Source organism: Trichosurus vulpecula, chromosome 1 (assembly GCF_011100635.1).
Source record: "Trichosurus vulpecula isolate mTriVul1 chromosome 1, mTriVul1.pri, whole genome shotgun sequence".
Lineage (NCBI taxonomy): Eukaryota > Metazoa > Chordata > Mammalia > Diprotodontia > Phalangeridae > Trichosurus > Trichosurus vulpecula.
In genome coordinates, this window is record NC_050573.1 from 436,728,532 (window position 1) to 436,750,629 (window position 22,098).

Genomic DNA, 22,098 nt, shown 5'->3' on the forward strand with positions numbered 1-22,098 from the left:
TGAGTTATACTTGAGTTATACTCATTTAAGTCTCAGCCAAGGACAAGAATTATCAATAAGCAATCAACCTGTCAACACTGTGAGAAAATGTTATCAAAGAAATAAGCAAACATGGCGAGAAATTTATTTAGAGGTACTCTTCCTAATTTAAGATGGAACTTTAACATAAATGTTATTGGGGAGGGGGAGAGGTCTCAGTAGTTTCCCCAGGACCTCACTTACTTCTAAAAGTAAGTACCTATAAAGTAATTTTTGTTGCTTTATGTCAAATCAATAAGCATTTACATACAGCAAATACTTCAGCAGAATGAATTTATTTAGTGAACCCTCTACTATTGTACAGCTCTATTAATCTAACTTCTACCAACAAATATTCACATATACACATCATAATAACTGCTATTCACGATGACCCAAAAGAATAGCAAGAACTTGTGCCATATCAATTACCAAAGAAAGATCAAATTACATACAAAAAAGTTTTAGCATTAGGTGCATTTTATCGCACGCTTCTGAAAACTGTTATGTATGGCCAGACAACAGAAAGCTTATTGTACTTTATCGTGAAAGCTTTAAAAGACATATAACATACTAAATTATTTCTTTAATGTTATACTCAAACCAAAAGCATGTCTACCCTGAGGCAATGAACAGAGCAAACTAAAAAAGTGGTGCTTATGAACCAGATGACCACATCTATAAACAAATGTAGCCAGTAAAATGTAATCTCAAAATGAAAATGTGACTATTATTATAAAGAATTACCTATAAACAGGGTCAGTGGAATACCAATAAAATGTAAATCATGAAACTTGAAATTCATCTTGCCACTAATACTAGAATTATCATATTGAATTTACTATATTTCATGCATTATTTCTTCCAATCAACATGGAATATTAAAAAATAATTATCATTCTCCCAATTGCTTGTTGAGCATATGCAACCAATACCATTACCAAACACAACCAAGAATAAAGACTAATAAACGATCAAAAAGAAAAAAGAATGGAGCTATAAAACAAGTGTGAAAGGAGGTATCTGGGAGGAAAATGAGGAAATGGGGGGAGAAAAAAGAGGATGCATGTGGGAAATGAACGAAGATTAATTTCCTTTTAGTCCTAATTATTTAATACCTATCAAAAGGATTTTAGAAGATATATTCTTTATTTCTTAAGAGTTTCCAATTAACTCCAATGAGACTCTCAATTCAATATATACAAGTACAAAGTATTTATTCCTTTTAGCCAATAAAATGTGGTGAGATCAAATGAAAGCTATAAGTAACCATTTATCTGCTTCATGACTTTTTTTCTTGCTTTCATCAAATTACAATAAGAACTGGAAGATAAATAAGAACTCGAAAAAAAGAACTAAATAAGAACTGCAAAAATGAAATTTTGAATGATTAGCATTACTACAACAAAGAACTATATCCAAAATTAATACAAAGAAAACTGGGATAAAGTATAGCATAGTGCTGCAAAGGGGTATTCGCCAGGCATGTTTAACTACTATTATTGATAATTTTATGCACCATGGCATAACTCCACTATTGATTTACTATAAAAAAAAAGTCTGCCAAATAAAAAAAAATACAGTATTATGAGAATCTGGCTAAAAATTTTTCTACATGGAATCATGTTTTAAAATATTCTAGTGGCCATTCCAACAGCCTCTATATAAAGATCTACTTTATGTAAAAGGTAAATATTATCACTTTTATATTCACATTAATCCTGTATATAATTATTTTTATATACATTTGACATACTATGAATCATAATAATTTATAAGAAACACTTACTGGGTAATTTTTTTGGAGGGATGGAAGGATGGGTTCAGGTAGGGCTATAAAAAAAAAAAGTTTAAAGCTTCCGTGATTCACATAATACATAAAAAAAAAAGCAATAGTTTGTCATCTACACCAAAGGTGTGAGACTGCTAAAATTTATTATAATTGTTTATGCTAAAATTCACCAGTTTTCATATATTTTGTGAAAATAACTTGGGTCTTTAAATTTCAATCTGAAAGTCATCTATGATGGCAAATGAACACTTAATTACTAACAGATTATTTCTAAATCAAAGAATAAACAATTCCACAAGTAAATGCTACTTACTCATTTTAGAACATCAACTCATTAGAACAGGTTTTATTTTTTCTAAAAATCTGAAGGGACACATGAAATTTGTCCAGTATCAGGCATAAAAAAATTACAAGTGTAGCATATTACAGATTCTGTATGAATAAATTTCTAAAATGAAAGATATGTGCCCTTATGCAACCAAAAATAATTTTAAACAACACAACACAATGTTCCTGTCCTATAAAAAGCCTTATATACACATGAATAACTGTGTCCCTTTATTATTTAATTGGTGCTACAAAGTAAAAACCAAAGTTAGAACAACAAAAGCTGTGCTAACAGTATAACTTGTACACTGGAAAATCATCTTAAAAATTATTAACTTTACTGAATTTTAAAGACACTGTTGGAGGAAGGAGATCAGAAAAGATATTCACCAAAAATGAAATATAAAATAAACAGAATTTCCTTCCAAGATAGCACTGCCTTTATATAATACCACTACATTTTAAAAGTCATTCCTCAGCAACTTTACCCAACTTCATCCTCATCAGAAGCACTGAAATTAATGTCACGTCATTGAGAAAGGCTGGAACCCAATATTCTCAAGGAAAAATAACTGAAAAAAAAATCCATATTCAAGCACTCCAAGTCAGAGTTTTTGAATTTTCAAGATTTACTTGGGATCAGTAAACTTCCTATAGCACCATAAGGTATACTTGAGATATATTTAAATAATACAATATTCCAATTCTCAGTTATAAATTATACAGCTCTACATCAACACAATATCAAATAATTATAATATTACTTCGTAAATGTTGCTGATCCACTGTTTTAATCTGCCTTTTGGCAATGTTTCTCTTAAAAAACAACTCCTAGAAAACATTAATTTGCCCGTGATGGAATAATACATACAATTTTCTAATGTACTGCAAAAGAGGTTTGATTTAAGTTTCCCTATATTCATACTTTGTGGATTTGTGATAATATGGGAACATGAAAGTCCTTTATTATTTTAATGGATAAATCCAGCAAGACCATATATGCATTCAGAATACATGACTGAGAAAAACTGGCAGAAAAAAATTATAATTTACCAGTCATGTCAACTAATCTCTAATTCCTTAGCATAACGGTAGTAAGGACAAGTCTGTTTTTTGTCTGTTTGGGGTTTTGGGGGGGGAGGCGGGGGGAGGCATGCAAAATGCTCAAAAATCTAGAGCGCCCTACAAATAAACTCAAGCCCCATTCACTTCAGTTCGAAAAGTCTCTAGGTTAGTATCAAAAAAACAAAAACCACATCTAAAAATTCTGGTTAGATTACTGAAAAAACAATGCAAATCAAGAAATCTAACATCTATCTACTTATCTATCTATAGACGGATAGATAGATAGATATGTGTGTGCGTATACACAAATACGCACATACACACATACATATATATACAAATTCCTTTTCTGTACTACTGTCTTCAAATTATATTGACAATAAATTAGCTAAAAAGGAAAAATTTAAAAAATTAGATTTTCTAAATCACAGACTTCTTCCAAGGACAGACTAAGAGTTATACAGATAAGTAGAGAATGGCACCAACTATCTGCTAACCAAAAACCCATGAGGTATATTATCAGTAAAGGAAGGGTAGTAGTAAGTCCCATAAAAATTGTCCCAGAAGATCCCAAAAAATCCTCCCCCTCCCAAAAAATTCCATATAAATACCCTTCCATCATTCCATGTGACATTTGGATATTGTACAACTCTTCTACTTTCTTGGGACATTTTATTCCTTACATAAGCCATAAAAAATTCTTTGCTATAACATAAAATGACCATCACCATCTTTGAGGTTTCTAACACTAAGTTAAAATCCAAAGTAGTTTTATTTCTATTATCTCATTTATGTTCAGAACCTACCAGCTAGCAGCTTATATAACTCCATTTTACAGGAGGAAAAGTTAAAGAGAAGCTTATTAATTTGCTCACGTTCACACAATCAGTGTCACTATAGGAATAAAAACTCAGGCCTCCTGATTCCAAATCATCTGTTCTGTCCATGACAGTGCTCTAAGCCCAAAATATTTTTTCTATAAATGAGATATAATACATTTCAGAAAAATAAATCTCTTACAACTATTTAGTCATCACTACCTTTTGGAAATAAAGTTGGCACTTTTAAAGGTATTTTAATTCTTTTTGGTCAGGGTACTATTTAGTAAATTACCACTGAATCATATTGGGAGGGAGGTTGCATTTAGTGCATTGCAGTAGTAATTTATTAATAGCACTCTAGTAAATAGCCTGAAAGAGCTAAATACTTCCAAAAATACCTAACTTATTTCCAAGTTAAATAGCATATATACTAAGAGGAATCTGGCTGTGACATCTGCTGTCACTTTATAACTTTGTATTTGCAGATACAACCTTTATAACTCTTCTCTCAAAACAGCTGAACCTGCAAGTTTTTAGTGTAGTGGTGGGTAGGAAATGCAAGGAGTGCACTTTCCCAAGATTCAGAGAGAGCTCTGTGCTTAATTTTCTACAGATTTATGCCCGTGAATTTTCCAAACTACATAAAAAATATAACTCATTTTTAAAAACTGAAAAACTATTAAACATGGCTATTTTTGAATAATTCTTTTAGAAGAGCATTTAAACAAATAGATGCTTAAGCTACATTTTGGTATCTTCTTAACTTTCTCTTTATCAACTAAATCTTAATTGTGAACTTTAAGTCAAAAAGCCTTGGTTTTTCCTGATCCTGTGGTTCAGACTCCAAGGGGCTAGCAGTCAGCTACCTTAAGTCAAAGGCTTCTATGCACCCTGTCAAATTGTTTAAAATGATCAAAAGAAATAAGTCTGTTTAACTTTTTCTATATTTGAAGTTGTTGCTTTCTTCCCCTACATATAGTAAAAGAAAAACCATAGAAATTTAGGGCTAAGGGACTTTACAGTGATTATCTAGTCCAAATTCCTCATTTCACAGACAAGGAAACTGAATCACAAAGCAGTTAAACACCTAAAGGTATTTACTGATCCCCCTTAATGATAGTGGCTTCCTTCTATTGATTATCTCCAAATTATCCTGTATATAGTTGTTCATAGTTGGTTTTCATATTGTCTCTCCCATCAGACAGTGAGTTCGAGAGCAAGGACTGTCGACTGCCTTTCTTTGTACCCCCAGGCTTAGAACGGTGACTGGCACATAGTAGGTGCTTAATAAATTTTTACTGACAGACTGACAAGTTAGTTGATGACAGAACTGGAACTGGAACTAAAATTTATAATCTGACTTCCAGTTCCAAGTCTGGCCTATTAGCTAACACAACTTTCAGGGGGACTTTTTTTCAATACGATAAAACAAATACTGTTGGCCCCAAAGCAGTTTCCCCGCAGAGGAAGTAACTGTCTCTTTTAATCTTTTCAGTCTCTTGGTATAACCCCACAGCTTTCTCTAATTGAGACTGGTTTAATTTGCACACAAAAGTAAAAGTTACATGTTAGCTCCAAAGACAGTATTTAACTGGCCTCAATTAAAAGGTTTTCTTATTTTGCTTGAACTTTTTTTGTTGTGGTGGTTCCAAGTAAAGGTTCAAAGAATTGGGGGAAGGAAAGGTTAATGAAAAATGCCTGGTGTAACAAGAGAATTCTGAAAGCAGAGTATATGGGAACACAGGTCCATTTCCAGAGAACAGAATAGGAATATTCTGAACAAAAGTTTAGACAAAGTTTTGAACTACTTTTAAAGGGCCAAGTTCAGCTCTAACCACCTATGTTTATTAGCTGTGTGACCTGAGCAAGTAATCTAAATTGCCTCAGTTTTTTCATCAATAAAACAGGGATATTAATAGTATCTAAACTCCTAGGGCTGCTGAAAAGATGAAACAAGATATTTATAAAGCATCTGCAAATTTTAAAGCACTATATAAATGCTAGCTAGTATTTTTTAATACTGTCATCATCATTTTTTTTTTTTTGGCTATTGTATGAAGTAGCTGGGGCATATAAAGAGCTGCCCTCAAGGCCAAAAAGAGTTAGATTCAAGGCCCTCCCCTGACAAATACTGACAAGGACCACTGACAACTCACTTAACCTCTCAGTTTTCTATCTAGGTCAGTGGTGCCATACTCAAAACAGAAATGGAATCCTGAAGGCTAAATATAATCTTAGAAAACCACAAATTAACCTTATCTATGTTGTACTATATTTTTACTTTGTTAAACATTTTTCAAATACATTTTAATCTGGTTCTAGTGCAGTTGTAGTTGAGTATGACCTGCATCTATATAGGGAGTTTCCTCATCCATGAGTTCCCTATACCAATGAAATCTACAAATGAAGTCCCTATACCATGCTACACTGGCTATTATTTTTTTCTAGTTTCAAAGTTACCAAAAGCAGTACTACTTTGAAGGAGGGGTGAATAATAGTTTCACTGAAAACAATCATTAAGTTCAACTGAGGTAGGAGGAGGATTTGGAGGAAGAGGAGCAAGATGAAAGAGAAAAACATCTACAAAATTTCACCTTGAACTGCTCAAGAAAATCCCACTTTTTAAAACTCTATGAAAATTAAAAGAAACATTCCACAAAAAACCATTACAAAGTATCAATATGTGTCTTTTGCAGATTGAACCAATGGAAAAAATACACATTGCCATAAAAGTAAAAAATGTTCCAAAGCTGTTCTGTCATATAAAATAGATTTTATTTTAATTATCTATGATAGTCAATGATTTTTGGTTCAAATAGCCCTTAGGGGAAAATGTGTCATCAAAACAATATATTTCCAGTTCTTATTAGCTCTAAAAAAACACAAGCATTTATGCCTGCCCAACTCGAAAGATTTTCACATAAGCCTGCCAATCAACACCATGTGGTGACTGATGAATACAGATTCAAGTTCAAAGAATAAAATATTTAGTGCTGAGAAAATTTCTCAGCCAATACCTTCATTTTAGAGATGAGGAAAATGAGGCCAGATGTTCAGCCCTAAGTCACAAAGGTAATGACAGATAGGATCTGAACCCAGATCTTCTAACTCCAAACATACTTTTTCCACAGTACCAAACTGCTTAATGTTATTAATTTTTGGTATGTCTTGATCTGATACTCTTCTTCAAACAAAAAGTACATTTTCATGTCTTCCCATCATACAGTGTTATCCCAAAACTGCACTAAGACTTTTGGGATATTGTATAAGCACAGAGTTGTCAAACATCTATAAATTTTACCACAATTCTTTCTGCTATGTGTTGCTAAAAATAAAAAAATCACTTATTACTGCAGAGGATAGAAAAGTTCTCATTTCTATCTGGTAAAAACAATCCAAAAAAACGTTCTCTAGTTCATAATCACAAATGCATTAATCATATTAAATATGAAGTTACTTTTCAGAAGTCCAAGTATTCAGAATTACTACTAAAAGATATGATGTTTAAAAGGCTTTTAAAATGCCCTAGCTTTTGGGGTATACCTTAAAATACCAAAACATAACTAATATATAACCAAGAGTAGTCTTAATTTTTTGTTATTATTGTTGTTATCTTATCGTAATATATAATCAATTAGTAGTTCAATAAGAGAAAAAAAATTATGTTTATAATTCAATTTCAAAGAGGAAAGCTGAAGTGGCTTTCATTTTAAGACTTTCACTAACACAGATGATCCCAAACTTCTAAAAGTCATTGGAATGGAAATTACCAACAGGCAGCAAAATACTTTCCAAATCAGTTAATCATATGAATAACCTAGTATTCACAGAACCTTAGCTTGCTAAAATAAAGATTATCTATAGTAAATAACTGAGTAACTGGGGATAGTGCAAAAAGTATCTCTCACAAATCAGTGTGATATTCTTAAGATTTACAAAGATTTTTGGGGAAGTGGTGGAAATTTGACCAATGGTAACCAAATACAAAATGCTTCTAGGTCAAGTAAAGTGAATAGACCAATTTTTTGCTCAAGAAAGTACCCACCACTTCAGGTTATCATAGATCATAGAATTTGTGATCACATAGCTGATTTGGTATTTAATCTAATTTATATATTTAATCTTTACAATAGAAATAAATTTCTAAAACTCTAAAGTGATTTTAGAACCATAATATTAAAACATCAGGACAAAACAGTATATTCATAAAATGTAATCAGAAATCTCTTCTCCCATCTACTAAAGTAAAACCATTAATGCCAAGAAATACCAAATAGTTCACTGAAAATTCATTTAAATCTTATGAATGTTTTGATACTCAGGTTGAATCAAACATTTATGTAAAGAAGAGTGCCACAAATTACTAGGTTTCTAAAATCTTTCCATTCTTAGGGTCTAATGACTTTACGTCTATTAAATTCAATGGTTTCTTCTCAGTTCTCATTCTGCATTTGCCACTGATCCTTCTACTTCCTGAACATCTTGGTTTCTAAGACACTTTCCTGATTTTTTTCTTTCTCTAACTATTCTTTCTACTTTGCTTAGTGACACCTCTTCTTCTCTGCCTTCAGTATGTAGATCTGCCAAAGCTCAATCCTTAACCTACTGCTTTTTCTATCAACACTCACTACTCTGGACAATTTCTCTATTATCAAACCTCTACAGAGACTAAATTCCACCAAATTTTTATTTTGAGCTGTGACTTGTCCCTTGCATTATTCAGATGCATACAGAGCACATAAATTTTGTGTACCCAATACTCAACTTATTACAATACACTCCCTACAAAATTCAGAACTTTATTCAAACTTCCCCATTATTGCCACTGGTGCTTCTTCTGAAACATCGCTCAGATTAATATCTTCATCTTTATTTCTACAGTCAACATTATTGTCCAGGTCTTCATCAACTCATACCTCGTTTACCATAACAGCTTTCCAACTAACTTCCTTACCTCTATTCTCTTTCATTCATCCAACAGTTACTGAGCGCCCACCTGGTAAGCACGATGGTAGGCATGATGAGAGATACAAACATATTCCTGCCCTCCAGGAACTTACACTCTAGTATGAAAAATGAGATAAGATATGTATACACAAACTTCAAGTGTCTCCAGTGTACCCTATACATTACTATTATAACCTATAATTTATGAAACTTTTCTTCATGATATTTTTCCCTACAATCATTTTCTACTACTTCTCAGATCAAATTTAAATTAAACAACTCAATATTAATAAGAGTTACTAAACTAGTCCCATAGCATCAGAGAATAACAGAATTTAGGGCTAGTCTCACGGGGCAAAGGACTTTAGACGTCATCTAATTCAATTTCCCACCCAAAGCAAGAAATTTAACTAATGAATTTAAACAAGTATTTATCAAGTTAAATAGAAAAGATTAAAAACACTCAATACCAAGCGATCCCAGCCACAGAAGGTTGAATTAAAATACAAATATCTTTCCTTTTGTGAGTATAAAAGAATATATATATGCAGTAGCATTTCCAACAAAAAAAGGGCACAAATATAAAATGATTTTATTCAGTGAAAAAGCAAAAGCAAAAATCAGTAGTTCACCTTAGGCCAAATTGGCCTAATGAATATACACAAAAATGTACTACACCTTGTAAATGGTTTTTAACTACCCTGCTCTTCAAAAGGAAAGCACACAAAAAAGAAAATAAGTGAAATATAGTGTCTAAGTAACCAAGCAAAAACTGTTAATCATAAAAAATGGTATTTCTAAGGCTAGATTAACTGCTAACTATTTCTAAGGCCGGGTACAGCTACACTAAAGTACAAGTTCCCATTCTGATCTGGTCATCAGCCTGTCCTACTTAAAAAAGTTTTCAAAACAAACCAAAATTTTCATTAGACTGAATAATGTAAAGCACAAACTCATTTTCATTTATCACTTTAGCCAGAAGTTGCTTCTTCATAACTGAGTTACAAGTAATGATTTTGTGTTACAATCCCCCAAAAAACAAGAAACAGAAAAACTAGACACAACTGGACTTTTCATGCTTATCTAGCTCAAAAGTCTTATAATAAATGAACCTGGAGATATTCATAAGATCACAGTAAATATTAAAGCCCTGAAAGAGACTTTAGCTTACAACTGAATCAAAGACAATTATTTCTAACCTACTGTGGGGTAAAATTCCTAAATAGGTTCACAGAAATATTATCTAGCTCTTGCCTAGCATGAAAAGAACTAAGATGACTGGTGCTTGAGCATATTGAATGGGCCACCTGAGCATTCATTTGCCTCAAGGTAATGAATCCACTACAGATATACTGGTAAAATTCTTTCTAAGATATGACAGTGCTGCTAATGCAAAAGAGGCTGCAAGTGAGAAAAACTGTGAAAGAATAAAAACACAGTCAAACTTCTTTATGTTTTCCAGGGAGTTATTTTTAGCAACACATTCACTGCAATATAAGATATGTAAAATATTTCTGTAAACCCTTAATGGAGTTTTGGAAAATGTTTCTAATGTGTAGTCAAGGTCAGTGCAGAGGACATCATAATGAAGTTTAACTGCATTTTAATTTCAATAGACAGGGGGGAAAAGCTGATTGTACTTACTTTGTAAATAGTGCAAAACCATCAATACAAGACTATAGCTGTTTAATGTGCCACGACTAGCATCATTTATCTCATGGTGACTTGCCCACTTCTTAACCACCAGTACTAAGGGACGAACTCGACTCTCAACTGTAAGTAAAATTAAGACTTAAAAATAGTGAAAGAAAAAGATGATGAAATTACTTTGAATGTTTGCATAACTTTTAAATTGCAGTCTGATCAAAAATTTCATACCTCATTATGCACTATCACCTGCACTTATTACAAACTCTGCTATGACATATTCTAGAACTAATTCCCAAATTTAACAGCTCACCCTTAAAAAAAAAATCAGTCTATTAAAATAGATTTGCTATATCTAAACTTTAGAAGCAAATGATTACAGAATAACAAACTAATGTGCAAATAGTAAAATGATATTACATGATAAAATATATAAACAAATATAAGAAATTATATTTTAAAAACTCTGTATAAATCAGTATTTATCAGAAAAACTTGCTCAGTACCATTTAAATTTTAAAGAAAAAAAAGTAAACTCATAAACAGAAATAAAATGAGAAAACTTACGATATGCATAGGTTCTGAGGAGGAATGTGTTCCTTATTCCTACAATATTGTTTACATTCAAGTCAAACTCCACACAACTAAAGAGAAAAAAGATGATCAAACAATCAAAATTACAACTTTAAAAAATATCAACTCCCTAGTGACTGAGTTAATATTTAATCATGTAAACTAGCATGAAACCAGAGCTCCAACAGCTATAATTTTAAGATCAAGAATAAAGTAAAAATAAATAAAAATTGGACACATCAGTTTCCAAATTTTTAATGGACTTATTTCTATTTTCTCTATTACAATGAGAAGTAAGTAGTATAGGACAGTAGGGTACAAACACTTCCAGAAGGAGACTGGGCTCTGGGCCTACCATTTCCTAGCTTTGTGACTTGAGTCAAATCATTTACCTCTCTAAGCATTAGTTTCCTTATCTGTAAAATCTAGAACATAGTATCTGTCCTACCTATTTGCAAGGTTGTTGTAAATAAAGTGCTTTAAAAATCTCAAAGCACAACAGCAATGACTTGTTGCTAATAAGTATAAGAAGAATTTATGAAGATTTTAATACGAGAAACTTACATAGAAGAAAATGCCTTATCACTTGCAAGAGGTGTTAACATTTTATTGCTTACTTGAATTTGGTTATACTGGTTATGACTAAACAGTCAAAAAAATATGAACAGATTATTTTCAAAGAAGAAACAAAAATTGTTAATTATTTGAAAAATGCTCAGATTAATAATCAAAAAGAGAAAAATTAAAACAACTCTCAAGTGCTCATAAGACTGCCAAAAAGCAATTAAAACCAATGAAAATCAATGCTGACAAGTTGGAGGAACAGAAGCGTTTATTCATTGTTGATGAAATGTAAACTGGTAGAATCTTTTTGAAAAGCAATCTGATAATACAAAGTCAGAAAAATAATTGTACCTTGGCATCTAATCATTTCATTGTTGGGAATATACCTTAAAAGTTATGAAAAATATAGAAGAGCTAGCTTTCCAACGACTATAACAAGATTTTTGGTAAGTGTAAAAATCTAGAAACAGCCTCCTAAACTGTGGTGAATTAGCTTAATGGAATACTATTGTACAATCCAGAGTAACAAGGACGAGAGATAGAGAGAAATCTAAAAAGACCTTCATAAAATAACATAAATAAAACAGAATCAGAAGAATGAAGCACACTAATACATCATATATGAGAAATGAATGAGAATTAATGGACAAAGAATTATAGTGAAATCTTAGAGGGAGTAACTAAAAAAAGTTGTGATATTTTATGCCAGAGGTTTTAAAACTTTTTTGTATCAGAGACAATAATGCTTGTTGCCTACATTTATAATCGAAGGAAATGGTAAATTTCAGTAGGAGGTTAGTAAAAACAAAGATGGAATTTCTCCCCAAACAGGTTCACGGACCCCCTGAAGTCTAATCACTGACTCTTGAGGACAGGGGGTTTTTGTGCACCCTAGTTTAAGAACCCCTGCTTTATGCTCTGAAATATTTTAAATGTAAGTATTTACTAAAGGCAAGTTTACTTGTATCCAATGTCAAGTTTTTTATAAAACATTTAGGTTTTTTTTATCTAAATAGCTGCAAAGTGAGTAGTTATTACTGAGATGTAATATTGTTTATAAATCATTTTAAGAATAAATGGACTGAGGTTTAAATCTAGTTATTATAGAGGTTTTCCTTATAACAGTATTTTCTACAACAGTAAGATTTAGTCTGAATTTAAATATAAATTATCCTTTGGAATTTCTGAGTAGTAACCCTTCAAATATGTAGCTACAGGGACATGTGGGATTAAAGGATACAACTACAAAGATGAATAAAGTAATTTTAAAATCTTGTATACTTTTCCATGTAAACCGACATTAGACCAAGGATTTGTAAATGTAACTCTCTCTCATTAAACCATTTCTGAGTAAGCTATCTGATTGTGTTTAAATATTCTAAAATAATATGGAACTATAAAAATCATTACTTTAAAATCCATGGGAATAAAGAGGCAAATATCATTCAGAGTAAAACTAAAGGTTCCTGCCAAGACATTAAAGTGTCCAAATGAAGAGAATAACAAATTGATTCATCAAGCAAAACAAAATAGCTCATGACTTCTGGGAAAGAACAGTACAATCAGACACAAAAGGGGAATTTTTTTTTCTAAAGCAAGCCAAGATACCAAGAAGCAAAAAATAATGACAAACCCTGCAAACAATGGCAACAGACCAAAAAGCAGATCCCCTACTACTCATATAGATGTAGGTATGCATTTTAAAAGCAACACTGAAACAATACGTAATATATTCAAGACTATTCCAAATTTATCTACAAGAAAGCTGCCCATTTTTAAGGTAACAAAAATATCTAGTTTATAGTCTTTATTTATAAATGATGATATAAGTTTACTACTATTCAACATGTTTCTTTTTCAGGTATTTAATAAATCCTATCATATTTAAATTATCCACAATAATAGAAATGGCACAGTAGTGTAACAATAAAAAAATTTATATGTATATACATATATTTTTTTATTTGGCTCTGAAATGCATCTTTTTAACAGCAGATTTATATTCTAGATTATTTAACACGTTGTGACATGTATGTCACATTTATGTACACATTTTTTCAAATACGTAAAAGTATCTAATTCACAAAACACTGATGGGAACAATCCCAGAAGCAAAAGTACTCTGTTCAGATATTCCACAAAAAGGAGTATTGATGATTTAATAAAAAGGAAATTCTGAAAACAATTAAGACAAAGCTATCCACCAGCAATAAATAAAAATTAGTTAAGCAAGTTATCTACAAATGATTCAAAACTAATGAAAAGGCAGTATACACTAACTACTTGCCTGACTTTATCCCTGAATTTCACAATTGGCACTTTTGCTGGAATCAGCTGAGGTCTCTCAATGTAGCCTGCTGAAAAAGTAAGAAAAATACAGTGAATACATTTTAAATGTTGATATACTTCTCAGTGCTCCAAGTTCCTCACATACAATTCAAATATTTACTATCCTGAAATCATATTTTTTAACTGACAGTCTTGAGAGATAAAGGGACCAAAACACAACCCCAGATGACAGTGACCTCTCCTTCATCTGAAGTCTCCTAGTACTTTGCCTGAATCTCTTTCTTGTACTTTCCTTTCCCTTATATCTGTTATGGGTACCTGTCTTTCCTGTAAGAATTCTGATTCTGTGTTCAATAGTCACCATAATACAATTAAGGAAAAACTTCAGTGTATTTGATTGTGAAATGTTTTTTAAGCCATATAATTTCTCTCTGCCACATTCCCTAAATTCTGTTAATTTCACACTCAAACAGAAGTAGTAATCATTCACTCATCTGGCTGCCAAGGCCACATAGTATCCAAGGATATCCACAACACTTGGCAAATTTCATCATAGATTTATTAACTGTCAAAGCTACATATCAAAATGAGTCAGAGAAGGAAAGTAACTTGTCTCAGGTCATATTACAAGAGAGGGAAGAAAACTATTGCATCTAGGACTCTTGTATCTGAAATACACCTCCAATCAACCAATCTAGACCTGGCCCCTGTTCTTCAGCTTTCTTTCATGCACTGTCTTCCCCCATGAGAATGTAAGCTTCCTTGAAGGCAAGGACTATCTTTTTCTTTTTCCTTGCATTTGTATGCTTAGAGCTTAGCACAGTGCCTGGCGCATAATAAACATTTAATAAATGTTAGTCGACTTAACAGTGGTACCCCCCCCCCATTTATTATAGAACAGTAAGTCACACCAAATCATCTAACCAACACCTGGCCTACCCCGAATCTGTATTTCAAAAGTACTTTTAAAATAAAAATTCACATGAGATAAAAATGAGTAAGTCTGATTGTGATTAATGCCACTTCCAAAATATCTAAATAAGAATTCAGCTTAGAAACAGGGAGAACTTGGCTCAAATAGTGTCACTCGATTCCAAAAAAGTTAATATTAAATCCATGTTTATTCTGAAATTACCACCCCCAAAAAAGCTTTTTAAATAAAAAATGCCTGATTCTACAAAACAGGCAACGCAAATCGACACTTTGTTATCCTTTATTTAGTTATATTAAAACAAATAGAAAGCAATGATAGGTTTCAAAAAGAATTTAATCAAAAATTCAAATTACTAATTCAATTCAATAAGTATTTATTAAATGCCTACTATGTGCAAGGCATTATGCTAGCCAACAATGATACAGAAACTAAGAAAATAATCCCTGCCCTCAAGCTTACATTCTAAAGGGGAGATATGTATTATGTACATAAGTAAGACTAGTACAAGGAAAATTGAGTGTGGAGAAAAGGCAAATCAAGTTAACTATTTTCCTTTACTCAATTTTATCCTTTAAGTGCTTTCAAATACATTAAGTAAATTCATGGTACAGTATTTTTCACCTCCAAAATTAACTGGGCCTCAATTTGCTTATCTGTAAAATAAGGAGGTTGGACCAAATCTATGAAAAACAAAGTTAGACTCAATGCCATCTGAGGTCTCATCTAGCTCTGGGGATACATTCCTATTATACATACATAGAAAATCCTAACTCTAAAACTCTGGGATTCCATGATACAACAATAATCTAATTTCTTTATACAAAACTTTCAACCTCAAACTTAATTATCACACTTCAATACACCTCCCGTATTAAATGTTGGCACTTACTGATGAAATATGTTACAGCCTAATTTTATGCGATATAAATGCTCAGGCAAAAGGAGAAAGAAGAAAATTAAATAGGAGCCAGAAATATGGAGTCAGGGGATCCAGAGGTACTAGAGAAAATCCTCACAATCTGCCTTCCCTCTATCTTCTCAAGTCTTTCCTAATTCCCCCGTTTGTTAGTGTCCTCCTCCCAACTGTCAAATTGTCAACCATGTGTTTGCTTGTTTTCGTGTGTGTGTGTGTGTGTGTGTGTGTCCTGTACTTATGTCTGTGACCATATTATATACCATATTAGAATATAAGCTTCTTAAGGGGAGGGACTGAGGCTTTTATGTCTCTATCCTAGCACTGAGCACAGTGTCTGAAACATAATAGATTCTCATTAAATTTTTGTTGACTGATAAACAAGGAGCAAAGAAGTAGGAGAACCAGAAGAATTTAAAGAGTACAGGGTCCCTGACTGATAGAGAAGTTCCTAGGATCTGAGAAACAGTCGAGTGGCGGCCAATTAAGAAAGGAAGATGATATTTGGGGAAAAGTTCTGAGGTTTCAGAATTAACTTCCAGCACCACAACCCCCATTACACCATGAGCAAGCCAATAACTTAAAGATTTTCCTTTACTTTGGGGTCTCTATTGCTGTCATTCATTGCCCTGGGTTCTGACCTACCCACCTGGCATCATCTCATATTACTCCTCTTCATGCAGGTCCATGTTTCAACCAAAACTGACTAACTACTATCCTTCTTCTACCATCCCCTGTCTCTATCCCTTTGGTCATGCCATCTCCTATACCTAGAAGACTTCCTCTTTCTCAGTGATACCCTCTAAGATCCAAATCTCAAATTACCACATCCATGAAAGCTCCCATTCCCAACCACTAGCAAAAAGAAATACTCCATCCTAAAAATTTCTTGTGACACTTTGCCAAAACCTTTCTTTTGTGCTGATTTTACTTGTCCTTGTCTAACTGTTAATAGTGTATCTGTATTTCCCCCATTTGACTGTAAGTTTAAGATAAGAGATTGTTGTGTCAATTAAAAAACACTTACTAAACACGTACCAGGTGTCAGACATTGTGCTAGTTACTGGAGATGAAATATGAAAAATGAAACAATGCCTACTTGCAAAGCGCTTACATTCTTTTAATAAGGGAAATGGATCCATGTCTACATATCCTTGCCCTATACCTTGCACATAATAGCTACTTAATGGGATCAAAGATTTAGAACTGAAAAAGACCTTAGAAGTTCTTATCACAGTGCCTAGGTACTTAATAAATATTTATTAATTTATCAACCTAGTCCAACTCCTTCATTTTACCTCTTCATTCAAGGAAAATAAGACCCAAAAAGATTAAATGATTTGTGCAAAGTCACACAGATTTGTTGTTGTTTTTCAGTTGTTTCAGTCGTGTCCAATTCTTTGTGATCTCATATTTTTTCCTGGCAAAGACACTAGAGTGGTTGCCATTTGCTTCTCCAGTTCATTTTACAGATGAAGAATGAGGCAAACAGGGTTAAATGACTCACTCAGAGTCACACAGCTAGTAAGTGTCTGAGGCCAGATTTGAACTCAGGCAGGTGAATCTTCTTAACGTCAGGCACAGCACTCTATATACTGCACCACCTGGCTGCCTTTATCACACAGGTTAGTAAGTGGCTGAGCTGGGATATGAACCTCAATACTGATTCTAAAGCCAGCCTTCCTTCTACTGCAAGGGTCAGCAAACTACTGCACCAGAAACCAAATTCAACCACTGCCTGTTTTTCACAGCCCGTTTTTCAATAGTGGTTTTTAATTTTTAAATATAGATCATATGCTACCTTCTTAGTCAATCCACAAGCATCTATTAAGCAGTCTTATGTCCATGTGCTGGGAACTATGCAAGGCTCTGGGTATACAAAACCAAAACAGAAATAGACCTTGACCTCAAGGAAAGTATTCTACTAGAGAAAACATACCTATTACAAGATAATTTTCAAGAGGAATGGCAACTCATGAGATCAGGAAAGGCTTCAAGAAGGCTGCACTTGCAATAAGTCTTGGGAGACTAAGGATTCCAAGAGGAAGAGGTGAGGAAAGAGTACATTCCAGGCACGGGGAAAAGCCAGGGCATAGTGACAGAAGGTGGAGTTCAGAAAATAAGAAGAACGCCAATCTGTCTGGACTAAAGAGTAAACAACAGTAAGTACAAACAGTCAAGGCCAGGTTTTGAAATGTCAAACAAAAGTTTGTATTTCATCCTAAAAGGAAGACGGAGCTACTAGAGTTTATAGAGGAGGAGAACTGACATGTCAGATCCATGCTTTAGGAAAATTACTGTGTGGAGGACGGAAGGGCTTAAAGAGAGGAGGCAGGATGACCAATTAGGAGGCTAGGTGAGAACTGATAAGGGCCACAACTAGGGTAATGACTGTGTGAGAGGGGGAAATTGACAAAAGAGCTACTATGGAGTAGGATCAAGAAGCTGTGGCAATTTACTGAACCCATTGGCTGAGGAAGAGTAAAGAGTTGAGGGTGGATAGTGGTGCTGCCAACAGAAACAGAGAAGTTGGAAAGCAAGTGGGTTTTAGGGCAAAGTTAAGTTCTGTTTCAGATATACTGAGTCAGAAACATCTAGTTCAAAATATCCAATGGACACTTGGTGACATTGAACTGGAATTCAGAAGGAAAATGGGCTGAGTTGATAAATCAAGGAGTAAATTGCACAGAGGCAATTAAACCCACAGAAGATGATGATGTCACCAACTGAGAGTGCAGAGAGAATAAGAGGATGCAGGACAAGGTTTTAGGTTTTTCTTAATTACCACAGGCAGAATTATAGCTATGTGATTATACCATATAAGCTAACTAATACAACAATCATGTACCATAAGAGGTATTTTGTCACCTATTTTTTTATAGCTCTTCATGTACATCTTAACTCCTCTATTAGACAATACAGTAACTGTCAAAGGAGACACATGCAGTGTATATAAATTGTTTTACAAAACTTAAAAGTGCTATATAAATGTTGGCTATAGTGAGGGGCAGCCAAGTGGTACAGCTGGTGGCATGATGGAAGTCAGTAAGACTCTTCTTCCTGAGTGTACAAATTTGGCCTCAGACACTGACTAGCTGTGTGACCTTGAGCGAGTCACTTCACCCCACTCGCCTCAGTTTCCTCATCTGTAAAATGAGCTGGAGAAGGAAATAACAAACTTCTCCAGTATCTTTGCCAAGAAAACCCCAATATGGTCATGAAGAATCAAACATGACTGAAAACGACTGAACAATGTTAACTTCGGAAAAAAGGTGATGTCATAAATTATGTCCCCCACAGCATCTAGTACAAGAAGTTAAATAAATACTTGTGTTAAATGAATCATCACTTTTCATATATACAAGGATGTTAGAATTCATTGGAAAAATATAATTAACTTTACTGGAACACAGATTATTTACAACATCATGGAGATATGGGGCAATATATAAATTCAAAGCATCTGAGACTTACAAAGTCTAGTACAGAAATGTTTTTGGACTAAGCTGAGTATATATCTTGCTTCAGTCTTCTGATTTACCTGAAACAAATATTAAAAAGTTATAAATATATTTTTCACACCCTTCTCATTTTCCATACCTATTCTTTAATTTAAAGGGAGCATAATTTTTAAAGATCCTCACAGAACCAAGCTTTTATTTTTTCTCAAGTTTGGAATATACACACATAAATCTTAGGACCCTTAAAAATTTCTGGATCATATCTTGGATTTTAAATCTAAATTTGAATTTGGAAGGTACGCAATGGAAAGCCATCATGTAGTTTCTTTGACCTAATAAAATGATGAAAAGCAACCATATTTCTGACAAAATAGAATACTAGTCTAGATTCTGTGAGTTGTTCATGTATTAGCAACCATCAAATTTAATGAGAAACACTAATAAATAACAAGTTAAAGCTTAAAGAGCAGAGTGATTACAGTTTTTCTTAAATGCCCTGAAGAAAAATATTGCAATCAATTGCAGCTGGAGAATACATTGAATTCACAATTCTGGTCAGAAGAGTCATACTATACAAATTTTCAGGGAATTAAATAAAATAAAATAAGATTGAGAGCCTTGTTGAAGTTAATGAAATCCTTATTTGGTGAGAAAGAAAAAAAAATCTCTGAATCTTATAGTGCCTCTGAGTTATCATTATGAACATCAATTATCATTGCACTACAGATTGACAAGAATGTTTGTTAATGGAATGTTGTACTTAAAAGTATGCCTGATAACCTAGTTTGATACCCAGGGAGAATAAAGAGAATAGCTTGTGGCAAAACTCAGAGTGAAAAATTATATTAGAGTTTTTTATTAAGAGTCTACAGAAGCTTTCATTTAAATTGTAATGCATTCTTAACGGAGTCTTTTGCAATTTCTTTTAACATTTCAGAATTATTTTCTCACTTTTTATACTATTCCAAATGCCAAAGAAATACCACTTATTTTCTGGAACAAGTCACTTTTCTGACTTGCAGTTAGCAGAACTCATTATTGCCAGGGGAATCATGGAAATTACTAGTGAAAATTCTTATTATTCAATTTTTTTATTACCTCAAATAATAAGAAACTTTTTAAATATCAAAGAAAATAAATATTTGTAATATGCCATTACTAAGAACCTAAATTTAGAGGAACAGAGCCCATTTTTTTAAACCTAATGTTCTTTTCTTTCCTGACCCTAAAATCTTATATAATATTGGAAATGCTATAACTTCTGGTTAACTTCTGTAACTTCCTCCTAAATGTGCCTTAAGAGAGAAAGAATTTTCCAGCTTAAGTTACATGCAAGCAAGAAAATATTAGTTACTAAAAAGAGATCATTATAGTATATACTAGCTAATATTTATATTTTTGTATGGATGACCTTGATAATGGAAATTTTTAAAAATGTTTAGTTACTTACTGGCTCCTCCTTAACAACCAGGCACAAATCACCATCACTGCTCCTGGTACCAAATCCATTCAATGAGGATCCAACCAAGAAGAGTCTGCTCTCTTAAAAAAACAAAGCCATGGAATTATAAAATATAATTTAGATATTAAATGATATTAAAATTTGAAATGTAAATTTGATTAAGGATACATAAAATAAAACATACGTGGAAATATCAGTTGAATTTCTCTCTGCAATTGAGTTCGACAGAGTTCTTTCTTCTTCAAATCACACGTTCGCTGCTGACACACTTGAAATACGTTCAATACCTGCTGACTCAACTTTACACCCCCCCCCAAAAAAATACTTTATAAATTCTGTATTTTCAGAAATTTAAAAACTCCTGTTCAAAATTTTAACAAATCTATTATGTTCAATTATTATTTAATAAATCTGTCTATAAAATGTGTTCTAGCTGCTTACTATCATCTTAGTATTCTTAGAAAGTCTATTTCATGTTCTCAAAACCCCCAAAAAAGCATCTCTCTATAACTTTTTTAAGTTTCATGGATAGAAAGGGCCCTTTTATAGTATAATTCCTTCCTTAAATGGGAGAAAGGGGAAGGGAAAAGGTTTAGACAAGACTGCAAGCGTTAACATAAATTTGCTAGTAAGGCATGTGACAATTTCACCATCACATTGCCCCCTTTTCAGTATGTAATCAACATTCAAAAGCTCATAATTCAATTCAATTGAACATGTATTTATTAAGCACCTACAAGTATTATGCTAGGTGCTGGGAATACAAATGTAAAAGGTAGACAGCCCCTGTCTTCGAGGAGCTTACATTCTCCTGTAGGGAAGCATTTACACAAAAAAGTAAATACAAAATGCAGACAAAGTAAATATAAAGTATTGGTGAAGGACAATATTAACAACTGCAGAAATCAATGTAAAATTAAAGTGTCCTCCAATTCTAGCATTTTATGATCTATGGTCAAAGTTAATCATACACAAACACACATCACTAACAATGGCTAAGTGAGGATTCAAATCCTGCTTCCAAAGACCAAAAAGAAATTCTCATCACTCTGAACACACACTGAGTTTGTTTATAACCCGGCACAACCTAATTTCCACTTTGATGTTAAGAGAGCTAAGCCATCCACTTCAAGACAATCCCTAGACACACTAACACCTCTTCTTATTCCAACTTTATTTGTAAGATCCTGATATTACCATGTTAAATCTAGAAGCACTATCTCCAATAAACATCTCTTAAAAAATACAGAAAGTTAGTAGAGATAGTTTGAAAACAACATAAACT

General features: G+C 32.9%; 1 protein-coding gene across 4 annotated transcripts in view; it reads right to left on the reverse strand.

Moving 5' to 3' along the window:
- TENT2 (terminal nucleotidyltransferase 2) overlaps positions 1-22,098 on the reverse strand; it is a 115,690-nt gene that overhangs the window by 33,498 nt on the left and 60,094 nt on the right. For 3 of the 4 annotated variants that reach the window (XM_036762649.1, XM_036762636.1, XM_036762642.1), the window contains 7 exons: positions 20,998-21,112; positions 20,802-20,893; positions 19,365-19,431; positions 14,042-14,111; positions 11,185-11,261; positions 10,615-10,743; positions 1,808-1,851 (listed from right to left, as the gene is read on the reverse strand). In XM_036762649.1, the coding sequence (XP_036618544.1) occupies positions 1,808-1,851; positions 10,615-10,743; positions 11,185-11,261; positions 14,042-14,111; positions 19,365-19,431; positions 20,802-20,893; positions 20,998-21,112 (594 nt within the window). The remainder of the gene's footprint in view (positions 1-1,807; positions 1,852-10,614; positions 10,744-11,184; positions 11,262-14,041; positions 14,112-19,364; positions 19,432-20,801; positions 20,894-20,997; positions 21,113-22,098) is intronic. The other variant, XM_036762654.1, reaches the window with a different exon arrangement.